The 24921-nt window shown below is 40.2% G+C and overlaps 1 protein-coding gene across 11 annotated transcripts in view; it reads left to right on the top strand.

Annotated features, from left to right (window-relative positions):
• Nucleotides 1-24921, top strand: part of ptprsa (protein tyrosine phosphatase receptor type Sa) — a 234709-nt gene that overhangs the window by 122154 nt on the left and 87634 nt on the right. For all 11 annotated transcript variants that reach the window (XM_051377403.1, XM_051377406.1, XM_051377407.1 and 8 more), the window contains one exon: nt 11930-12118. In XM_051377403.1, the coding sequence (XP_051233363.1) occupies nt 11930-12118 (189 nt within the window). The remainder of the gene's footprint in view (nt 1-11929; nt 12119-24921) is intronic.

Consider the following 24921-nt stretch of genomic DNA (forward strand, 5'->3'; position numbering starts at 1 on the left):
GCCAGACTATTGCCAGGTTTCTATCTTTCTCATCCCGTCTTCCTCTGTTGTAGAAAAAGTTCCATCCAGAGGAAATTCACTCAGATGAGAGTTTATGGCCTTTGAATCCTTTGATCCTGGGGACCTGTAATGCAGTAATCAGGTGTGATTGGAGGATGAAAAAGGGGAACACAAGCTGAGTGGTACCAAGAAGGATAAAGAAAAAAGAGGGAGAGAGAAAAGGAGGTGGTGCTGATGGAGCAAGATAAGTGGAAGGAGCTTCCCTCTAGCCAGGGGTGGCTGGCTCCTGAACTTTTACCATCAATTTTATATAATTCCTGCTCGAGTAGAGCAACCCTGGCCACCCTAGACACCTGGTCACAGCCAATATAAGACTCTGGGGTAGAGTAAAAAGGAAGGGAAAAAGGAAAGAGATGAAGAGGCAAGGAGATGGAGAGCGAGGGGCAAGCAGAAGAGGGGTTAGGGTCTGGCTGATTGGTTTATTACTGGCTAGAACGTTTAGATAAATGGATCCTTTGTCGCAGCAACGTTGGCCAGGAGACTAAATTGAAAGATCAGTGTCTCTGAGACGCTTTTACAGTGATAAGGACTCACTGGTTTGATTGTCCTGGTGATTCAACCTGTAGCCGTAGATAGCCTTATGTTTTCTCCCATATCAGGTCATTTTCATAATGTGTTTCTTAATGAGAAACTGATAGTGTCAATTTTTTTCCTTCTTTTTTTCTCTATAAAACACCAATTGCTACCTTCCAACTGTAGAACCCTATATATGACAAATGTCACTCATGCACTATCTGATGGATATAGATATAATGTAATATACATGCAATAGTATAATAATAATAATAATAAAGAACTTAACAAATCAGTATTAGTGTAATAACAATGTGTTTAAAATCACTTAATCCCCTTAAATAAATGTATTGTTACATGTCCAAGAATTTTCAAAATCTATTTAGTTAAACTTTGATTGAAATAAGCAGTTAGATTTCCTGCATCTGGTTCTACCTTCCCTTGTGTCTGTCATTATATTTCATTAAATTTGCGCCAGTATTTCAGTCCCATAAGATTTAATAAAATGTAAATTAGTTCTCTGCAATCCTGCAATTACTGCAGTTCTGAGTACATGTTCACGCACAAAAATTCATATTAAAGTGCAACTGGACTATCAGTGCAGCTGGACATCACAATCACTTGCTCACAATGGCTTCTAATTAATAGGAAAAAATCACAATACTAATATTAATAATTGCGTTTTGGAACAGTACATATTTTACAATGTAAGGTGAACATGGCTAAAAAAACAACAACAATATCAATGCAATAATACAGAAAATTGATAGTCCAGACTATATTATGATAGCTTTTTTCCCCACACCTAAGTATGGAATGAGAGTTGGGAGAAAGAGGTGGTTCCTGTGCGAGTGACAACCAATGCCCCAACTCATGCATAAAGAAGAGCAAGGGGATATGGCCTGGACCACCAGAATCATGCATATACATGAGCCACCAGCCCAGGTGACTGAAGTCGTACAACACAGAGGTCATGATGAGGGCCTGCAGGATTGGCAGAGTTGATAAGACTTTAAAGTCCTGTGTGCTTCACAAGTGACGTGCTTATGCTTCTTGTGGTAAAAGGTGGACTGTAAGCCTAACCGCATGATTATTGAGTATTTATTCTATGATGGGAGAATACAACTCAGTTAAGATTGAGTAGAGGAAAGAGAAGACATACGTTTACCTAAATAGTCTCAAAGAGTATATACAACAAAATGCATAATCAACATATGAATAATGTTGGAACTTTGCAGTTCCTAGTGAGATGAAAGGTATACCTATCGGAGGGACAAATGAAGAACAAGAGTGTTAAGGAAATCGCAGTCAAAGAGAGGCCAGTTGGGAGATGCAATCCAGGACTTCTTCATGATTACAAAGCTTGTGTTCTGGAGTGCAGCCCAGATCCTACTGGATTCAACAGCAGCTGTTCATATTTAAAGAACAACGTGCTCCTTGGCCCCTAAAGAGCAAAGCCACATCCAACATGTGTTTCTCTAGCCTCTATCTTTCTCTTCTGCCCACAAACCCATACACCCATATTTTCTGTCACATCCTTCATTAAAATACAGTTCGGTTTAAGCATCACATCTCTGCGAGTATGGGGACGTGATTCAGTTATTACAGCTGAAGGGGAAATAGTTTTTTCATTTGGTACGCTATGTACTGTATGTTTTTTTTCTTTTATTATTATTTATTTACTGACAGGAGAAAGTTTGATCACTCACCAATTTCTCTGTCAAATGCTGCTTTACAGCAGGAAATGATGGTGGTGAAATTGTAGCTGAGGTCTTCGGTTGTCCACTTTTCTTCCTAACAGTCCTGCTTGTTACCTAGCTTATCAGCATTCTACCCACATCCTCTCGGTCTTGTCATCGTTTTAAGTGACTTATTTATCCAACACTCCAACTGTTCCCGCCCCAGTGAATGCCTACATCCTCTGTGACCCTTATTGCCATGTCCGCTTGTCATCTCCACATCCCGAAGTGACATTAAGCAATTACCAAGCAGTCTTCTGACTGGCCTGCTGCTCATTTCCAGCCACCACATATTCATAATTGTTGCTCTGCTCACCAAAGGTGTCACCAAATCTGTCATTAGTGGTTTAATTACACTAAGCTAATGGCCCACCAAGACAGTCCCACCCATCCACCTCCCTCCAAATCTTTTTGCAATTACTGTCAGTCTTTGTTTTGAGGTTTGGTATGTGTAGTTGTTTCATATAACCCCTATTCATCACCTGATAAAGCAGTGGTTTTGGAACTTAGGTCACCTATATGGAAAAAAAATCACTTCGACTTTTTTCACATATGACAAAAAATTCTAAAAAGACTCGTTTTGGGGGAGTTTTTTGTTTGTTTCCAACCACAGAGTAGGCACTACTGAAGTTGAATTGGAAAATACTGACACAAGGGAAGAGGAACATTCTCAGTTATCATGCAAGCTGTTTAAATGATGAATTCTAAAACATATTTTGCAGTTGAAAGACTGCTTTACTTGTGACTCCAAATTTATTGCTGAACTTATGGGTATGTGCCTGGATAAGCTGTCAAAGTACACTTTCTCATCAATGTCATCATTAATTAGATATGACATAAAATTATGCATAGTTACATCCTCTGACAGCATCCAAGCCACTTAAGTTATTTTGAAAAAGTTGTATAAAGGAAGTTGAGAAGTTTTGGCTCTCATGTAGCTCCTATTTATTTCCCCACACACTGCAGGGAAAAATACCAGAAAACAAATCTTTAAAAATATATGTCTTATGCAACGTTGGCTCAGGCTCCGTCACAGGCTCAGTAAGTAGTGTGTGTATATATATATATAAACATATATGTACATAACGTATGTATACATGTACACATATATGTACAATTTTCCACAGTGCAAAGTACAAGCATGAAGAGGCTATACATATGATTACTCATAGCATGTTCCAACCTTGGTTGGAGGATGTATTTTAGGAGAATAAAGCTGAACTGTTCTTGTGATTGAATGAGGTGGCATACATTCTTTAAAACACTTACCTCTCTAACAATTAAACAACAGAATTCCACATTTTAAAAGACTTGTACAGCAGCATTGCCACCCACACTGTGTGGTAAACTGACATCAGGTTTCAAGGTGCCCACTGCGCCACCACACACAGTCCCACCCTCCCAAACACATGCGCACACACTTACAGGAACACACACGCACACTCAAAGCCACCCACCACTAAACCAGACCTGACTGGTTGACGTTTCTCTACGGTGAGGCACTTCCTTTAATGGCCCCGGCCTCATCTCCTGTCTCCCCTGGAGTTCGCCTGTCTTACCCCAGATGCCTTAGGAGCCTGACGAGAGAGAGTGAGTGAGAGAAAGAGAGAGAGAGAGAGAGAAAGAGAGACTTCCACCAGTTCAGACGGATAAACAGATTCCACCCCCCCTTTTATGTTGTTTTTTTTCTGTCCACCTTTTCTCCTTGCAGGCAGGGGATCTTTGGAACTGTCCTAGACAATTATTCCTCTCTCTTGTCTGTGCTGTGTCTATCACGGTGGCTCACCACATCAGAGAAGCAGCCTTTTGTCAGGGCAGCTTCCTTCTGTTCATGAGTTTTAATGAAAGTAATATATTGATATTAGGGCTGTACCCGAATGTAGTCAGTCCGATCAGAACACTAAACTCCTACATCTATAGTTCCTATGGTGAAAATGAGGCTACATAAGTCTCATGTTTTAGCCTACCTCACGTTTTAATGCCATTCTTTGTCGTCTCTGATGTGAAAACATCACAAATCGCATGTCAGGAAAACACTCTCAGAGAAGGTAAAAGTGTGTGTCCTGCTCATAGTTCCGTTATAAAAACCCAGCGCACCATGGAGCGTCTCTCCTGCCGCCGTGCCATACCACCGCCTGGTTCAAAAAAGCCGACTTCACTGATGGTCAGCACTGGAGCAGAGAGTGTCGGAGCAGCCACTGTCCCGCTGTTCAGCATCTTGCTGCCCTCCGTTAACTGTCGCTCCTTTCCCCTTCCATCACTTTGTACAGACACTGGTGCAGCATATCAGGCTAAGTACACATAATGCATTAATCACATTTTATTCACAGAAGTCAGAAATACTGACTGCCGCTGTAGTGTTAATTTGAAAATATATAATCAAAATGTTGTGTGGGCTTACAGGGGCTGGATCTTCAAATCTGAAAAATGTAATAATAGAAGATAAAATATAAAATAATTTCAGGAACCAATTACTATTTTGTATTTGTTAAGAAGTGGTTAAAACTATAAAAACAAACACTAGAAACACAAAGAACTCTTACGAAGTCAAACTTTTACATAGATTATTTCCTTTACACATAAGCAGACAATATTTAAAAGCCTTTTGTCCTCAAAGTATAGCCGCTTCTGATGGGATATGGATGTCTTTAGTTCCCTTCTTTACCTATAATGGACAGGAAATGATGCTGCACACTATTATGCTGCTCAACCTGAGGGTAAAATTGTTTCCTGTCTAGTACTATCTATAAACATGCTTTTCATTAGTTCCATTAGTTCCTGGTATTTGCCATCAATTCTTCTCTTCCTTGATTCTTTTGGCTTTCACATTTGACAAAACACTGGTCATAGCTGCTACCTGTGGTGGTTGCTGCCATTTGTTCTCCCCCTCTTGGCTGCTATCACTGCCTTTCTTTGGCAAACGAGCTGTCTACTTGCTGTTTAGCTCAGTGGTGATGATAGCTTTATGAACGTGGCCTAATATGGGCTGTGTTAAGAATTGGACGTGGTGTGGAAAGTGTTTGCAAGCCACCGTTTGTCAGAACAGTCAGACAGTTCTCACACTTTTACATTTACATTATATTTACATTTTCACCATTTTCCCATTTATTCATTTAAAAGATAGGGGTCAACAGCAGGCAGGCTGCTGTGGAAATCAGCCATGTGACCTTCTCCTTACAGGACATTTGTGCTCTCTTCATTTACAGCACACATATAAAAAAGTAAATATGACACATATAGTCCATAGAACGATTGTCAAAAACAGCTTTTTATTATTCTTTCTCAGCTTCAGAGACCTACAGGGTGCACAGTCAACCAACAGTTGCCTAAGTTAACTGCTTGCCTCTGTAAATGCATGTAAAGCACCAGTAAGAAAAGAAAAAGTAAATAGATGGCTTACCCTTTGGAGTCTTCATATGGTCAGAGCGCTGACCCAACAAACTCATTTTGCAGTGCAATAAGCATTGCTGAAAACTTCTGCTTTACTTTCAGCGTCCAATCCTTCTGTGTTTTCCGCCCCTTTTCCTTTCTCTTAACTGGTCTTTCAGACTATTTCTCTTGGGTTGTATTTTGGAGATTTTGATGTAAATGTTGCCCTTGGTGGGTTGATGTGCTAGGTGTAGAGAATACCAATGGGACATCAGGCGTCTTTCCGGGAACAGAGCAGGGGGGTAGAGGTTGAGTGCTGGCTGTATAATAACCATTATTCAGCTGAGATGGCTATCCGGAGAGGGCTATCAGTGCTGGGGCCAGAGACACCGTGATTAGATTTCCCCTGTGTTGCTGTTCTTCTCTGTCCCTGGATATTTCTGTGTCACTGTCCCCCTGTCTTCCTTTGTATATTTCTCAAGCAATTCAACAGGAATCCCATTGGTCATAGAACTCAGAGAATGGCACATACAGATGCAATGAAGATAGGGAAAGTACAGAATTTTCTTAAACTTCCATTTGGTTTGGTTGGGAGATTTAGCTGTATCATAAATTGCCAACTGCAAAGAAAAAAGCTGCTAAGTGAAACAGACTAGTGTATTGTTTGGTTGGAATAAAGACAAGAAGTTTACAATTGGGTTCACACATTCTTTTCATTAGCTGGTGGCGTTTAGTTGGTTAGCTTCACAGCACAATCAAATGCAGGAAAAAAACAAACACAACACACACAACATAAAGAATACAAATTCATGGTGTTAAACAAAGTCTTTGGTGGGTGTTAGAAGTCAAGCTTGTATGGTCAATGAGAACAATTTAGTCTCAAATATGTGGCCCACATTTTTTAAGGAAACCTTGGACCTTGGAGGAACTGTGGTGCCCTAAGCTTACTATTAACAAACTTTTGGTTAGCACCCAAAATACAGTTATACAGCATTGTATCCAGAGTCTGAGCAGCTGGGTCTACCCATTACTTAAACTACTTATTCAGATTGCATTTATTTGTGTGAAAGAGAGCATGCCATCGGCATTTTTCATCCTCTTCCACTATGTTTATCATCCACACACTTTATAGTTTCTAATCTTAACCTTTGTTTCTGTTTGTCTCTCTCTGTCTTGCTATTCCTTTCCTTTTCTCTCACTTTGTCTCTCTCCCAGCAGTCCCTCTGTGGTATTAACGCACAGACCTGCTTAAAGCCTGTGTCTTTATGCTGTGGCACTGGGTAATCAGTTAACCTGATTACTCTGCTGATGAAATTAAATCATTTCAGTAAGTGAAAATAATAATATGAGTAATAGGTGTGGGGGAAGGTGGAGCACCCCACGGCATTTGCTTCAGTCCCAGCCAGTAGAGTTTTACCTCTCTCTATCTCTCTCTTGCAATATCTCTTTCCACTCTATGAGATAACTGATGGCTCAGAACAAGCAGCTTTGACACCACGTGCCAAATGTCAAAAAGTCAAATACTATATGGCCAATTTTGTGAAAACATTTGGGTACAACCAGCACTACAAAAGTTGTAGGTTTTATTCTTTGTGTAGGTGAGTAGAGAAAGGCACTGGAACTACCAGGTGTCTCATTGAGTGGAGCATAGGTTAGGTATACTATTAATGGTGTAAAGTACATTTGATAACAGACTATTATATTGTATGTGCAACAGATATTGAATACTATGTAATTATGTTGCTATATAGTGGGAATAGGATAGCAGTAGGAGTTCCAAAATTAAATATTCATTCATCAGTGTACTGTATGCTTGGGAAAAAGTGAAAGTGCCAAATAGCATATGTAATCACAAAGACCTTTTGTATAGAGTTGATCAAAAGAGATGTTTGGTAGTAGTGAATCAGTAGAAATGGGATTAGTCGGGAGTGAATGAGTCTAAAGGACGGACTTTTTAGGAGGGCCACACTTAGCGTGATAGAAAGCAGAAAGCAACAGCAGGCATGAGTCGGCAGATTAACGGTCCGGCAGTAGCTAAGCTAACCAGAGGCTGATTAAAGGCTTTGCACCTGTCACTTGTGTAATGATATTAAATGGCAAAAGTGAAATTAAAGTCAAGTATGCATAATGATGGCACTCAAGCCAACCCTAAAAAGCCAAAGAGAATGACAAAAATCAAAATCTAGATAAGGTCAGCCTGTAGGAGGCTTAGCTTTGGAGTCATGCTGATCATGACAGCTGTTGTGGACATGTACAGTTTAACATCACAGAAACCTTAGGTTACTCTTCTTCATCTTGCATGGCTTGAAAGCCTACTCTTAATTAACAGATGCATTGAGCAAATTGCCATCTTTGCAGTTATGTTGAAAAGTTTCCAGGGTATGAAAAACACAATTCTTCATTGTTGAAAAGATGCCAAAGGTTTTCCATTAACTAAAGAATGGTCTATAGCTGTGTCTTTGCAAGGCCTTATACATTGCTTCATAAGTGTTATACAGCAGTGGAGAGGACCAAGCTGAGCTGCCCAGGTGCCACTCATCAGCATCTGCCAACAACAATACGAGTATGTGTGTACAAGCACTGACCAATTTCTAAATCAATGGGATGCATCAAAAAGGCCTTTGTGGCTCTAAAAAACAAGGTGGCCCAACAAAAGAGATTGGTAGCATGCTGGGAAGATTAAGATTATCTTTAAGAGCTCCCACCTTGTCTGTTGAAACAAATGAACCTCTGGAGTAGAGATTCTTTTTCTTTTTATACCTAATGGAGGAGGCTTCTTTTGATGTCCTTCAAATCAGGCAGATGGTCATCAGTTTATACTCAGTTTGATAGTTTCTTTGTTTTTTATTTGATCATATTTTAGCTTTAGCGTTTACACTGTGTTAAACAACAATAAATGTAAATGAATATATAAAATGTGCGTCTGTAAAATAAAACAGAAAAATAAAATATTATCTGGCAGGTTGAGAATTCTTTGCACGATGCAGGGTGTAACTGCAGCATGTGTCTTGTAGTATGATGATTGTTGGCCTAAGTGACGAAGGCTGCTCCAGGCAAAATAGACACACACATTGTTATTGACCAATTGTGCGCACGCATCAATTCTGTTTGTCCTGTGTGATTTATCATATGATCACAGAGAACCCCCAGCACACATCATAGAATTGCAATTGCTACGCCATTATGAGGAACTGGCCCTTTGGGAATTCTAGGATACTATCAGCCCATGTTATTGGTCGCCTTCTCCTATTCACAGTCAGGCTGACTAACCCTGAAGTAACACTCCTCACTGAGTGATCTGCTTATTTTTGCATGGTTGCCTTTATGGACAGAGCCTGTAAGCTTCAGGGGGAAAGATGGTATCAGACTCTATTCCTGGGGAAGTAAGTAACCAGCATACATGCCGTTTATTCAGGAAAGGCTTCTGGTGCTGTATCAGGTCAGAGCAGCTGTAACGATAGCATAATCTCTCCATGAATCCACCATCCCTGCTTCTTGTTTACTTCTGTTTTGGTTGGTTTGTTTGTTCGCCCACCTTTTTCTGCCCTCCCTTGCTCCTTCAGGCAGATTCCCTCTGTCACTTGCCTAATTTCATTAGTCTCAAATCCACTTACTCTGTAAGTTTTCAACTTCATTACTGTAGTCTGTGTAGGCCTCTGTCTACTGTTTTCATACCACAAAGTCAGAGTTAATGTGATGTGAAGCACAGATAGGCCATGGCAACATCAAATGGATCAGATGTAACACCCAGAGTAACAGGCCAGAACTACCCTTTGCAGATATCCTTTTCCAACAAACAGAACTAGCTAGAGGGATACGAGAGTGCAGCACCTTTTTTGCCATCTCATACATAGATCATTGATGACATACAGAAGAGGGCGTTTGTGAGAACACATTGCCCTGTCTTGTTCTGAAGTTTCTAAAGTGAAGTGTAGGTTTGCCACTGCTTTTCTAAGCTTCAGGGGAACGTGGTATGAAGAGATTATACATGGGTGATCATTAATAATCAATGGAGAGGATACAGCACAGAGCCTAAAACAGTGTAAATGCCTTTAGTTCTTTGAACCTAGCATTGAAATATTTATCATGCTCTGCTGATGTCAGACTTAGTTATAGGTAAACTGTCTGGACTTAGTTTTGAGACCCTCTGGTTCTTCCTTCTGTTCTCCTGTATGTGTTTTATTTACAATTCTAGCATATAATTTAAGTGCATAAAAACACAAAGTTTTCTTTTCCAAATGTATCTAGGTGACTAAAGAATGAAATAATAAAACACCTTTAGGGCTAATTCATTATGTAAGCTACATTAATCACTAATATTCATAAAACTGAAATTCTTGCTTGTCTTTTTGCCATCCATTTAATATGAAATACTTAACTGGCATGCCTTAAAAGAAGAAGACTTTGGAATAATTATCACTTTTTAACCCATCATGATTTCAATGCTCACAGTCTTATTTGTATTAAGTGGCAAATTTAATATAGAATAGCTCTCCCTATCCAGCAAAGGCAGATAGACCAATTCTGCTTTTAAAGTCTGTGACTCTAAAACTGCGACATAACTTACTGTCCTAATTTCCCTTAATTTAGTACTCCCCGGGTGCCGACAACACCACCATGATGTCTGCAGAGTGGACATGAGGTCATTGGCTCTCCGGATGAACACTGACCTCTGCTGCACCACTGGCCATCATCTTAGTCAGTCAATCTTCTCCAAGTTGCGAAGTGACCATGGGCTTCTGATGCATATTGCAGCTTGGGGTACTTCCCCCTCAGCTCTCATCATCTAAGAATGAGTCACTGCTCTGGCTCCAGTTGGGGTAGAGGTCAAGTGATTTGATCCATGGGACTAATTGCCCCAAGAGAGCAGGGAGTCTGCATTAGGAGAACAATGACCATAGAGCACACTACACTGTCATCTCTTAACTGTGGAATAATTGTTCAATCATGTATGAGTATTGGCTGCAAGGATATCACAATCTTTGTAAAAAAAAATAATAATTGCAAATGCTAGCTTTTGTGATGGTTTTTGAATTGGTGTAACAGTAAAGTGTAACAGTCAAAGTGGCTTAAATTGTACCACAACTTCTGCACCTTTAATGTCAGAGTGAATTCTGACAGTTTCAATTGGTATTCAGTCCATGGCCCTTAGCGGTTTTAATGTGTCTCAACCACGTAGTGGCTTTGCAGAGCTCTGTGTAAACTCAAATTGACTTGAGAGTTATTTATTTCACTGAACATGGGGAAACTAGATGGATAAATTGCAGGGATTACCAGACTTTTCTTCTGGTATTACTTTTCACTCTATTGTCTCCCCCTTGGATCTTCCATTTGCATTTGAAATCCTTTATTTACTACATGGTATACGGAGAATACATGCAGGGAGTCAGAGTCTTCTGTAAGAACATTTAAATAGAAGACACATGGTCAAGCTAGCTAGATAGTGGGAATACAGTTTGTGAGTTTTTGGCTACAGGATGCTTTCTCTAATGATTAAATGCTTGATCATTTTACGAAAAGTCAGAGAAAGCACAACGCTTGCTTTTCTCGGTCTTTGTTCTCAAACCTCAATGCCTCAACACAGCCCCCTGGGAAAGCCAGATTCTTAATGAAATGCAGTTTACATGTTTACCCAAGCCTTGTGTACTCAATTGGCTTATTTTCTGGCTACTGTACATGCTGACTATAATCTCAACCTCCAGAAGTGCATTTGTCTCAGCAGTGAGGGGAAAGCAAAATGTTGAATACAAATGCATCATTGGACTCTTTTAGATTGTTTTTGAGAATAGATTTCGTAATGGGATTGTATGATTTCAAGGTTTATGGTAACATTGTGCACTTATGTAAACATATTATGTTTTCATATGTCAAATTTAATTTCACACAGATAAATCAAACACTACACATGCTACAGTTTTTTTTACAATTAGACTTTGCTAAGTCCTACATGTCTCAGCAAAGACAATCAGCTCCAAAGATCTTTCCAGCAATTGTGTGTAAAAAAAAGAAAAAGCAGATATTGGTGAGAATGTGATGGCCGCAACAGCAAAAAAGTGTCAAAAAGACTCATTGCAGTATAATAGTATATATATTATAATTATGTTAGTATAGCTCTCAGTTATAGTGATAACAAAATATATGCATAAGGATTACAAGTAACTACTTTCAGTGGGAACATGTTTAAGCAACAAAGGCTGCGTTTGTAAGTCAGAGAAATCATGTACCCTCTCTTCCTGTTCTTTTCACAGAGGACCTACTCCCACCAGGCTTCCCTAACATTGACATGGGCCCTCAACTCAAAGTAGTGGAGCGCACTCGAACAGCCACCATGCTCTGTGCTGCCAGTGGCAACCCTGACCCAGAAATCACCTGGTACAAAGACTTCCTGCCCATTGACCCCAGTGCAAGTAATGGGCGAATCAAACAGCTACGCTCAGGTAAGGAAAGCCAAAGCGTCATGGTGCTGCCTATTTCCATCTTATTAACTTATTACTTATTTGATTTCCAAGGACATTTTTGGCAATATTTAACATGCTTGTTTTTGTGCTTTGTGCAACTAATGTGACTGCATTCTCTTTATTTGTAATTGTTAGTTTTTCAACGGATTCATATCTCAAGCTTGGGAAGTTACTCAAACACTCACTGAAAATAACATGACTTTCAGATGGAAATTTTGTCATAATGAAAACTTGTGAGGAACTAAATACTGTGCTTTGTTTTTAGGTTAATTACAGTGCAACATGGATTTATCCAACTGATCTCAGTAGTTGCAGTTGCCGAATAGATTTCACAATTCATTAAACCCTTATAGGAGTGTGTAATCCTTGTGTTCAGTACAACACGTTTTTGAATTTAAAACAAATGTGTGTTGACCCAGTTAAACCTGCGTGTTTGCTATTTTTAAAGTATTTAAATTCAAATTATGAGGGCACACAACAGTATAAAGGCTGATTGTTTTAGCTTTAGTGCTCTAACAACACAAGATGTGTTGAAAATAACAAATTACAGCTTGTATAACATTACTGGACGAGGTCAAATGATACATAACATCCCAAAAATGTGTCATAGTAGACAATGAGAGCACGGTCCCAATTCTACTGACACAACTCAGTGGTGGATATGTTGTCTTGTTCCCATTGATTAAACCCCACTGAGAGGCCCAGTAAAGCAAAGTCTAATTATATAGCTAATTAAGTGTAGACCCTGGAGTGGCTCTGGGCAATAAGGGGTAGATATTTTAGGTCGATGATTTGTCACCAATTCGAAAAATCCAATGACTCCTCTTTGATTTGTTGCTGCAAACGTAAATCAGCGCAGACACCACTAAATAGAGAGTCTGTTGCCATTGAGTTCCTGCCCCAGTTGTGGCCCTCATGAGCTGTACACTCAAAAGAATCAATTTGTCATCAGCAACTCCACAGCTCCCTAAGATGGTGTTAATTTTAGATAGGTTTCATGTTTAACTTACTGGTGCAATCCAGTTTTGAGGCAGACGTTTGACTTTTAAGATGTCAAAACAAAACCTTCTGTCAAAATGTGTGTGACTATTTGCTCCCCCAGGGATGATGTACTGAAAACTGTTTCTTGGTTCATAGCGGTCCAAGGACCTCCTCTGGGGATAGGTTGTCCTGACGTGCTTTGGATAAGGCTATCAGCCAGTGCTTTTGACTTATGTTGGAGGGCAAAGAGGCCCCAACAAGGGACTCTCACAAGAAAGAGCTCTAACATCTAACATGTTGTCACCTACATGCTCGACTTCTTGCACTGCCAGCCTTCTCCTAAACAACTTAGGCCTTTAACCTTAAAGGTTCACTCTGGTGTTTTCTTGTTTTCTTGTAAATGAGCCAAAAAGTTTGTTGTTTAGATTCATATATTCAAAGTTTTTTACATTCAGTGTTTTTCACCAAAACCCATTATGTATATCCTTGGTGCAACTTTTTTACATCCAAGGTTTTTGAGCTGTTGCTAGACAATACATGAAATGTAGCTTTTATAAAGTTTATTTCATCATTTCAGTTATCAATTTATCTTGACCTGTAGATTAATATTAGAATGGTGTGATGTGTTTTGACAAATATTATTGTGACATCCGAGGTTGCCTGTTATACAGTTGTATGTAGTCACTGTGGTATAGCAGTACTGGGGTAGTATTGTAGGATCAAGAAACTTCTAAGAGACAATCTGCAAAATTGCTAGTTTTGATGATGGATGATGGACAAAGAAATTCAGTGTCCTGCCTGTTGTCTAACCTCTGTATCATCTGTCTTTATCTGTTTCATGATTTCTTCAATTGTCTTCATGTGTCCTGTCTAGCTGAAACGGACTGCTGTTTTGTTGTCTCTCTTTTTATGTGTTTTGTCTGTATTTGTGTGTGAAACTCAGATGTGTCCCAGTGCACATTGCAGAGTTTTCAACACGTTTCATTTGGCTATGACCCATAACACAAGTTAAAACTGAAAAAATAAAATAAAATAAACCAACCAATAAAATATAACTGAAAAATAAGACTAGATTTTCGAAATTATTAACACACAAATTAACACTTAAATTGGTTATTTTGATTTTTACCAAAAAAATAAAATAAATAGAATTTATGGTAAACAAGAAGTTTGTGACGTGAACATTTACTGTTCCTTCCACTGTATCTCATGGTAATAAAAACTAAAATACTGAGGCGGGACACAAGACCCAGCTAAACTGTAGTTTCTTTAATCTTTGCGTGGCAATCACTTACAACCTTAACCTAAAATGAACTATGTTGTTCTTCCTCTTTTTCTATTTACTTTCCTTGCTTTGTCATTTTCAGAAACCTTTGGTAAGTGTCTTGTAAAGCCTAGCAAGCCCACCCACTGTCCTTGAAGCAGATGTCATATTTAAACTACTTTCTAAAACGCATGCATCCCCTGCTCTCCCCTCACCCTCGTCCTCTTTTGCCACTTCTTCCCTATGTTGTGTTTCTATTTCTCCTTAACTTTTACTTTTGTTCACCCACACTCCTTTTTATACCAACTTTATCTTTTCCCAACCACACACACACACACACACACACACACACACACACACACACTTGAACGTACAGCAGAAAGGAAAATCAAGGACAAGCAACAGAACAGCATGAGTTGGGGATGTGGTGGTTAGGAATCACGGTCTACCTTTAAGCAGCACAATTCTTATTTATGTGGGGAAAACATGGTGAGCAAGTCTTTTAAGACAACGTACTTCTTCATGTTAATGCTAATGTATAGCAAGACATAGGAACTGCCCAGTTCAACCACCTTTTCTACAATATTTTAGCAACTTTACTGGACTGTTTGGGGTCTTCAGTGCCTTGTGCAAGGTTACCTTGGAAGTAGCTGTCTATATTATCCAGATTCTACACTGCTGATGCCCCCTGTCACGTCTAGTTCTCTCTCTCTGCTGTGTTGCAAGACAGCAGGCTTTGAGGAAATAATTGGACTCTGTTTGAATCCAAGACAATTATTCCTGTGCAGTCATAGCCTACAGTATTGTTTGTCTTCTTGGTAAGATATATAGAATACACGAGTGGCTGTTTTTTATATTCAGATGTAAATGGTTGAATCTCAGCTTTCACAATAACAGCTTCACTGTCCAAAAATACCCTTGGAAAGTGCAGCAAGTACTGATAGGGGCTGAAAGAATGTTCGGTTCTTTTCAGGTGAAGGCAACTGCAGGACCACTGCATGGCTGAACCCTGCAATCCCAAACTTGGGTTGGGTCGACCCCCTGGTCCTGACCAAATATTTTCTCAGGGGAGCATTTTCTTTTCTAGCCAAACTGGCCCACATCCCCACTGGCTTGGAAATCTTCAGCCAAGGCTCTATTGCCCATGCTTGAGGGCGAGAGCTCAAGTGGTAGTTACATCTGGCCACATTCTGTACTCCTCCTGACTTTTTGAACTACTTGCAAAAATATACCCCGCCACTTTAGGCTGGATATATTTTACTTACAGTTCAAACTATACTGTATGTGTATATAGGAGGGCAGAAAGGGAAATTACTTCCCCTTGTTTCAATACCAAGGCTCTCGTAAGGTAATGTTAGCTTTGGGGCTTGCCTTTTTTCTGTGGCCCTTTTGCTGGAAAGCTCATCAGCAGCCAGGCAGGATTTATGCTGATGAGAAAAAGGCCTGCATGCTCAAGCCCCCTAGGCTGCCATCTTTTCAGTACTCAGTACTTCGAGTAGCCATCTTGAGTATCCAGATTTATGCATTTTGTATTTGTTTATTTTTTTATTTTTTTTTAATTATAGATGGTAAAACATATTGTGGCATTCCTTGAATGCATATGTTATGAGATTCTTCTGTTGATCAGATTGCAGTTGAAGATTTTTGGGGCTGATTGTTGGCTCTTTTGCTTCAGGAACACTCTCAAGCCTTAGGGGGTATCTCTGAGACTGAGGGGTCCTTTTCTGGGAAGAGATGGGGAACATGAGAAGTAGGTTGGCAAACATGAGTTCAAAAGCATACTCAGCCTCCAAATAAATCTCCCACCTTTCTCATGTAACCTTCAGTCCGTGGGATGCCGAAATGTGCATACTGATCTGAATCGTATCCACCTTAAACTAAAGACAACATCTTAATAACAATTGTAATTATATATATTGGCAGATAGAGCATCCAGCTCTATTCAGCTATCTGACTAGCCGGCTGACTGGTTCCTTATGTGCCAGACCATGCTGTGCTGGTGGGGCAGTGATATTTGCGTCAGTGTTCCCTGAGGTGCTCCTCTAGAGGTGTGGAGGGAGCCTGACATTTCTCTCTAAGTCCCTGTGGCTGCAGACCCCAGGCCCTCGCTGCCTTGTCAGCCAGAACAGATTAACCAGAGGCAAGGGAGACATCGAGAGGATTGGGAGGAGTGCATATTCATAAAGATTAAGGGCCTTTTTAATATAAAGGTTTGAAATCATGACCTGACATTGGATGGCTCCCTTACACACACAGATTTACAGTGTGCACATCCTAATCATGAGTACTAATCATGAGTTCAATTGCACTTAATCTGAAAAGTGCAAGAAAACGCTCCCATTTGTTTGCATCAAAGCTGCTCAGCAGGGAGTGCCTAGAACCTCTGCAGATGTGGTAACAAGAGCCAGGTTTTCCCTGAGACCTGCTGCGACACCACCAGGATCCCAGACGGGTGTCTGTGGTGATGAGAAGGTCAGCCAGACGCCCTCTGGAGGGTGGTCAGACATTGACATTCGTCCAATCACGCAACCCCATCCGCCTCACACGCAGATGGGCAACATCTCTGGCCAGATTGCCTCTGGCCAAACTACATCCTTCAATAATATTTTAATATATTCAGAGGGTTGGTTAACAAAACAGATGGGGTGTTCTGTGGAGCAAATAATGCTGCATTTGATAATGCGAAGAGGTCAGCGGTCTGTTGAGGTATATTTAGGTCATTGTCACCGTAAGCTGATCAACCCCTGGCTGACCAAAGCTTAGAAGGGGAGATTATGCCCATTAGGTTGCATTCCCATAATACAGGTGGATTTGCCATTGTAATTGAATAGAGGCTGGCCACTCCAGACCCAGTCTGCCTGGTCAGGTCTTTGGTTATTCAAACATTGATAAAAAGTTCAGTTTTTTTGTGAAACCACTGTCTTTGACTTGCACAACCTCTACATACTACATATCCGTCATCCTCCTTATTACATCCTCTCTTTTCTTTTCCTCTTTTGTCACAGTCTTTTATGAGGTCCACATGTGATGGCTTCCCCTTATACAAACCTGCTTTATTAACCTTAACCTTATCCTAACCTTAACCTAACTTTGACCTTAACCTCACCTAACCTTTAACTAGTAACCCCCTAACCCCTGACTAAAATTTCATCACAGCTAAAGCAAAATAAACCAACAGCTTCTGCAGCCTCTAATCAAATTCTAACTCTATAACAAAATAACCTTCCCAGACCCCTATTGTCCTTTGTCTTGTGATTACCTATGATTATGTGGTTTCCAAAATCATTACAGAAATGATTAAAATGTCCTTGTTGTTTTGCCTGGTTTTTCAATGACTCTAAACTATCACTGTGGCAACTATACGCATATAGTGCACTGTTTATGGATACTGAAAGCTGGGTTTATAGAATACGAACACCTCACAAGTAAGAAAGAATACATGAATGGGTGTTCATCTCTTTGAAATGTTTCTTTAAAATAATCTGATCTGATGCTGAGTTATTTGCTACTTACATTTGTAATAATAAATTAGATTATAACATTTTTAATTACAGTATGGTTAATGACAGCAAATGCACAATTTGTGTGAGTATGAACACAGTATAATAACATAATTGTGCTTTAGTGCAAATATTACTTAAGATCTCTATAATGGGCTACAGCTATTGACATTTTTTTTTTTTGTAAGCACAGTGCAAAACAATGAATAGCAACTCTAAAGAAAGGAAATTAATTTACCAAGGTACATTGCAAACCAGGCAGAACTTCAAACTCAGTGATTGCCTCCTACCTGCTGGTATCACAAAGGACTCCTCTGTATGCAGAGCTGCAGCAACAATCTGACCAGAAGGTATTGAAAATTCCATCCACACTACGTAACCACCCACACCACTTAATGTACTTTATGGAAATTGCTGGCACCACTTTACCTCTTAAACTCCAGGCTCTCTTGATTTTAACTAACTGGGAGAGATATTGTTGAGGAGAGTGACCAGTCGATTGGTTGTCAGTTGTACCGCACCATTGTGGAGATGAGGGAGCTGAGCTGAAAGGCAAAGCTTTCCAATTACCAGTTTACAAGATCTACTTTCCAATCCTCACCTATGATCATGAGTTTTTGGTAGTGACTGAATGAGATCGTGAATACAAGTGGCAAAAAAGAGTTCCCTCCGTAGGGTTGCAGGGCTCACCCTTAGGGATAAGATAAGGGAGTATAGTCAAGCCGCTGCTTCTTCACATCAAAAGGAGCCAGTTGAGGTGGTTCAGGCATCTGATGAGGATGCCTCCTGGATGCCTTCCCCCTCAAAGGTTTTCTGGGCACATTCAACTGGTAAGAGACCCCAGGGTAAACCCAGAACACACTGGATAGATTATATATGTCATCTGGCTTGGCTTGTAGTGTTAGGCTCAATGGGCAGTGTGCACCCTTGACCCTCAGCTCTGTGCCTGCAGGCCATCTATGCTAAGTGGGGCATCTCCCCTGGGTTGGCGCTGCCCTGCTGGCATTCTCAAGGGATTGCCAAGGGCATGTTGTTGCTATGAGTCATCCTTAGTTTTAGAGAGGGATGCTAAGAGAAATGCAAGAGAGAAGAATTGTGGGATAGAATGAGACACACAAAAAAGGAGAAGAGAGAGACGGATGGATGAACAGATAAAGTAAGAAACAAAATGAAGTTGGGTGAAATGGTTAGAAAACATTGAATGGGAACAAAGGTAACCACACCCATTGCATTTTACATCACAGCAACAACTCGGGCTACATTTAAAAGCCCACCAGCCACTGACTGGATAAGCTCAATATTTTACTGTGCCTAATGGGACATTTGGCTTGCAGTCAGGCATGTAACACAATACAGACTCACAATAAACAAAGAATAGAGAAACATACAACTCTCAGTGAAATGAAACAATAGAAAGAGCCAGGAGATTGAATGACCAGGGAGGAGGGATGAATCCTGAGGTGAAGAGTCTATCTGTCACAGTTAAGCAGGTTTACGACTTGTAGGATAAATAAGAACTTCAATCTGTTTGATTTAACTTGTGATTGCCTGAAGCTACAGCCTGAAATTCTTGTGCAGTGGGAACTCCATTCTTCCCTCAGCAACTTTGCTCCATACTAATGTAGATACCTGGTATAGAATAGTGCCACACCTAACTTGTTTTACTGACCTCTTTTATAAGTTCGGTTGGCTTGGAAAAGGCTATTGCCACTGGAGTGATCCATGTCAACTTAAGATCAAACCTCTCTTGCACCGCCTAATCAATCCTGAGTTGCAGCCATGATAAAACAGCTCTGGCGATGAAGCATTGTGTATCCTTAATATGTATAAGGCAAGGAGGGGAAAAAGATGAAATGATAAGGCAATGGAGCGTGTCATATAAAGCTCTCCATTCCTTTGTGATACCAGCAATGAGAGGTATTGTTTGTTTTTTGAAAAAACCTCTATCTCTGAAAGCCCTGTAAGAGATTACCTAATGGTTTGATAATCTAGTCCCAGCCACCTTCCAACCCAAATAACTCCTCTAACTATTACTAACATTAACACTGAACTAAACTGATGTTGTGTCTTCGTTTTTGTGTCTCCTCCAGAGGGTACCCCAATTCGAGGTAAGATGTTTAACCAATACAATAAAAAAGAAAAAAAAAAGGACTTAAACTGACGCTAAACTAGACATAACCGCTCCTAACTCCACCCAAATGACTTAATAGGGGGGATATCAAGTGGGTTTTTCTTCTTTAAAATGATAAACTTTTACACATCCACTAACATGAATGTGTCATCTGTGTTTGGGTTCTGTGTGCTCTGTACACACTGTTCGTGAACGTGATCATATGTTTGTCACTCCCATGCCCTATGTCATCATTGATGTGCAATCCTTCCTTCTGTGTGGGCGTTCTGTCTTTGTGTTGTCCCACTATCTCCTCAACATCATCAGTTGTTTTGTCTGGTTATGATACAGTATTTGGAAGGTTGATAGCACAGGGGAAGGATGGTGAGGGTTATTGCGAGGCAGTTTGTTTGCTTTATGCCTATGACATTTAAATTGTTTGGACATTGGATTGGAGGGTGGGAGATTGGTGATGGGAAGTTGGGGGATGGGCAATGGTGACCTTATTTGTTGATAGGTCCAGGCAAGCAACCCCCTTTCTTCCTTTCTCCTTCTCTGGTTCTATATCCTCCTCATCCTCCTGTTCACCACTAGAGCAAGTGGTGCGTGTGTACATCAATGCACCTTGCATACTCTCATTAGCCCAAGTTACTCAGTATGTAGAGGAAAGGAGGAAAAAAGTACCGGTACATTTGATTTAATTTCCTCCGTCCTTGTAACTTGTAAAGGTAAAACTAGGAGGCTGCTGCTGGGTGCAATGGCTGGCTTTTTTAAGAATGGTAACATGTAACCCCTTTTACCATACCAAAACTGTCTCTTATAATGTCAGATGATGAACAGGAGGATATCAAGGTGGGAAGGGAATGACACAGAGGTAAAGCAGTATGACTCCAATGAATTATGCAATAGCTATGTCAAATAATTCCTCTCTCTCCTCATTTTTTTTTTTTCATTTCCCCGGACAAGTTAACCTGTAATTATCCACCAGGCTTTGTTGCTGAAGGGTTTTTTTCCCAGTTGATTCATGTGTGTTTGCTGTAAAATGCTTTTGTTTCACAGGCTGAGCAGGTAAGTGAATATCTCAGTTTCCTGTGTATGTCCCTGTATTCATGGGGATGGGATGAATGGTTTTGTTTCATGTTTACAGTTTGGAACAGCAAAGGGGATGATTCATTTGACAAAAGCCCCTACAGTAAGATAAAGGTCCTCCATCCTCAACCATTTCATACAAGCCACTCATGACATGAATCTCTAAACAGTAACATGTTGTAAAATATATTCATAAACAGGTTTTAGACTAAATTCAGACCCTTTAATCCTTTAAAGCCCTCACTCATGACCAACATAGCCAAACCCAGCCCTCCCTGCTCTGCTTTGTTTGAATAAGGTCTCATAAATCATATTGCGGTGAACAAAAGCAAGCATGACTTATGAACTCTGCATTTGCATAATGAGATAAGCGGCCTGAAAAAGGCAAATTCTCCCCACCACGTTACTGCATGCCGACACTGATTCACTGTCAGGAGTGTATGGCGCTTACGTAGAGAGAAAATGAATGTCATTGGATCTGGAGAGAGACGGAAATGTAATTGAGATCAAGGTGTCTAAGAAGGATACAAATGGTTTGTTTGCATAGGTCCATGTCCACACTAATACAGACTTTCACATACTTCAAGTGGACTCTTCCACTCCAGAAAATAGAGCTTTTCCAAAACATGTCTTCAGATGTGACATCGCTTGTCCTACTCTTGAGTCATTTTAAATCAAGTCAAGTTTTTTGTATATAGCCCAATATCACAATTCACAAATTTTCCTCACAGGGTTTACATAGCATACGAACCTTGATTCAGATTAGAAAGAAAGAAGAGAGAGAAGAGGAGAAGCTTAATCTCCTGGAGGAACAAGATACAAGATATCTGGAATGAGGCACTGTCAACAGGGGAAGAGAGTTAGATTAAAAGTAATATTATCAAAACGAATATTATTTTAACATTACTTATTACTCCCTGCCAACAGTAATTCTTTACACTATTTGTTATATAACTTTTCTGCTATACCTCTCAAAATCTGTAATTGTGTCCTTTTCCCCAAAATTCAGACTCATTTGCTTCTTTGTGAATTAATTAATTAATTAATTAAATCAAACTAGCAGTTTTTGCTGCAGCCAATGAATCCATAAAGTTACAGGCTAAATGAACAGCACACCTGGCTCAAATTGATAATGAGACACAATATTGTAAACAATGTCTGTTATTTAGAGACATAGTCTATCAAATTCTTTCTTACCCAGGGGTCTTCTGTTGCTTGTGTGTATTACCCTAAGGATCTGTCTGAAAGACAGAGAATCCACCAGCCACAAGCTTTATTACTTCTTTGTCGCTAGTAGCCTGCTGTGCACAATTAAAATCCAGTTCTGTTTGTTAAAATCAAAGCAAAGTAAATATTTCCACTCGCTATAAGCATTTCCATCTTCCAAGCTAGCTTCCTGCTTTGTGACATGCACAATAATGAATCCAGGGATGTGATTGTATTGTTGGATTTCAAATCATAGGGGGGGGGGGGGTAACAACAAAAATAAGGTATCTGTAATATTATTACTGGAATTTTAGTAGAATTACACTACGGTTACTGGGGAAAGTAATATGCAACTGCCCAACACTCGTCAAAGGAAGCAGCATCAGAGCTTCACGTAAGAGCCCATTCCTAAAATGTAAAATCTGCTTTAGTTTTGCTTCCATGCAAAGCCACCCAGGTGCTGGCCTAGAGGAAAGCAATAGGTACAGGTAGCTGGACTCCCTACCTGCTTCATTACTGATTTCATGGGAGCGTTACAAGCCACCAGATGGGCGCTGACAACAATGGCATCACACGTGGGGCCCCATGCTGGTGCGATCACAGTATAATGACCTTGGGGTGGTGGCAGAGCGTGCCCAAGTGACAGCCAGTATACAGACAGAAGGAAAGGGAGACTGAGAGAAAAGGTCATTTCCATACTTGGCTTCTGTGTGTCCAGACTGGCTGTCTTCTCTATTGTGTGATTGTTAAAACTGCAGATTCACAACTGAAATACATAACTTTCCGCATATTGTCATACAACAGTCACCTGCTGTAGCAAAACCTGAAATTACACCAGCCAGTAAAGTGGGATACTACTTGGTTTATAATATTTACATACATAATGCGTGGAAAAACAGACATAGTGTGAAACTTGCTAATTCCAGTTTGCATCTCTAGACATTCAATTGTCCTTTAGTTTTAAAACGGTTAGTCTTAATATTTTTAGTAATGTATGAACAGAAATATTTTAGTAACTATTCGTCCTTTACCATTAAGTGTGCTTAAGGTATTGTATTCTTGCACTCTTCTGTGTATGTCACTGAGTTTAAATAATGTCCTACAAAGGTTATTATTTTGAATGTGTATCCACATCCGCTAAGGTGCGAATTTGGTGTTTTAATTGCACTGTAGTAGCTTTAGTGAGCAGTGCTGGGATGTGAGGATAGAGAGGAAACAACAGGAGAGGAGACGTGAAATGATGGACTAATGAGAGACATGAACTGAAAACGAGAGATAAAATGATGAAAAGAACAGTGTGCCACCGGCAGGCGTGAGTGGGCTGTGAAAGGACCAAGAGGGAGGGAAAGAAAGAGTCAGACTTGGCCAGCCATTTTGTTGATCGCCTAAACAAATCAATCAAGGCCCGCTGGAGCACACTAATTGAATTACACAAATGGGACTGGGGGGGGTACACATGGCAAAGCTGCTACAAAGCAGCGACAGGGGTGGGCAGACCACGGTTTCAGGCACTTTCTGAAATTAATCATCCATACTGGCCCCTTCTTGCTTTTCTTTTATCCCCTCATCTGTCCTTCTGTTTTTCTTTGCTTGTCTGTCTCTTCAACTCTTCCTCTCACCCCTCTCTTGATAGTTTTGTTCTTTCTCTCTCTCTTTCTCTGAGTTGCACACTGCACCTCTCACAAATGAGCGTCTCTATCCAACCCTTTCTGTATGTCTTTTTTTCATATCTCAGTTTCTTCCTTTTTTTTGCCACAACAACCAAGAGTAAAACTGAAACAAGCTCTATATATGGGTTTGTCAGTATGGTATTTTACTAAACATTTAATATTTTCTGATATTCCCTGCTAGTCTACAGCTACAGAAAGGCCATTGAAAACCTACAAGGAACTGTTTTAGTTTAAATGACACATCAAGACACATCTAAATCCTTTGTATATTTTGGCAAGAATATGGTGACATTTTAATATAGGCTACACTACTGGCACAAAGTATATACTCTAAACAGTTTCGGTACACAAATGTCTGTTCCAAAATCTGAATTAGCCTTCAAAAACATGTATTTGTTGAACTCTGCCAAGGCAATCATCTTTGTTATCACACCTTGGCACCTCAACGCTCTTCATCAGATCAGCCTGCGGCATGCAGCACTGTTAACCAGGGCAGCTGTCACGGCTGGGACAAATGTCCCAGACCCACTGCCCATTACAGACTTCTTTAGCCAGTGAATGAAAGGCAGTGAACATACTGCAAGACATCCAAGAGTGGGTAGCAGTGGAGATTGGAGGTTGTGAGTTTTGGTGGGAAGGAAGGATCACTTTGAGATGGAGACTAATTGGTCCACATGGAGGTGAAAGCAAAATAATCAGGGACTTTATTTGCCTGAATTGTAGCCTTCTTCTTTTGGATCTTGATGGTGCAGCATACATCATGGAACAAGACAGAAAGAAAAAAATAAATGGCACCAATCTTTTGTCATCTGACCCAGAAAAACATGAATTATTGCTCAGCAGGGCGGTACTTCCTGGGGTTTACGGATGGTTGGTGTGGCCTGTAAGTGGATTGAGGGACCATCCTGGACATTATCAGATCTTAGGTTCAGTTCCCACAACAGCTCACATAATGTCCTTCA

The sequence above is a fragment of the Dicentrarchus labrax genome, unplaced genomic scaffold, assembly GCF_905237075.1.
Source record: "Dicentrarchus labrax unplaced genomic scaffold, dlabrax2021, whole genome shotgun sequence".
NCBI classification, from domain to species: domain Eukaryota; kingdom Metazoa; phylum Chordata; class Actinopteri; family Moronidae; genus Dicentrarchus; species Dicentrarchus labrax.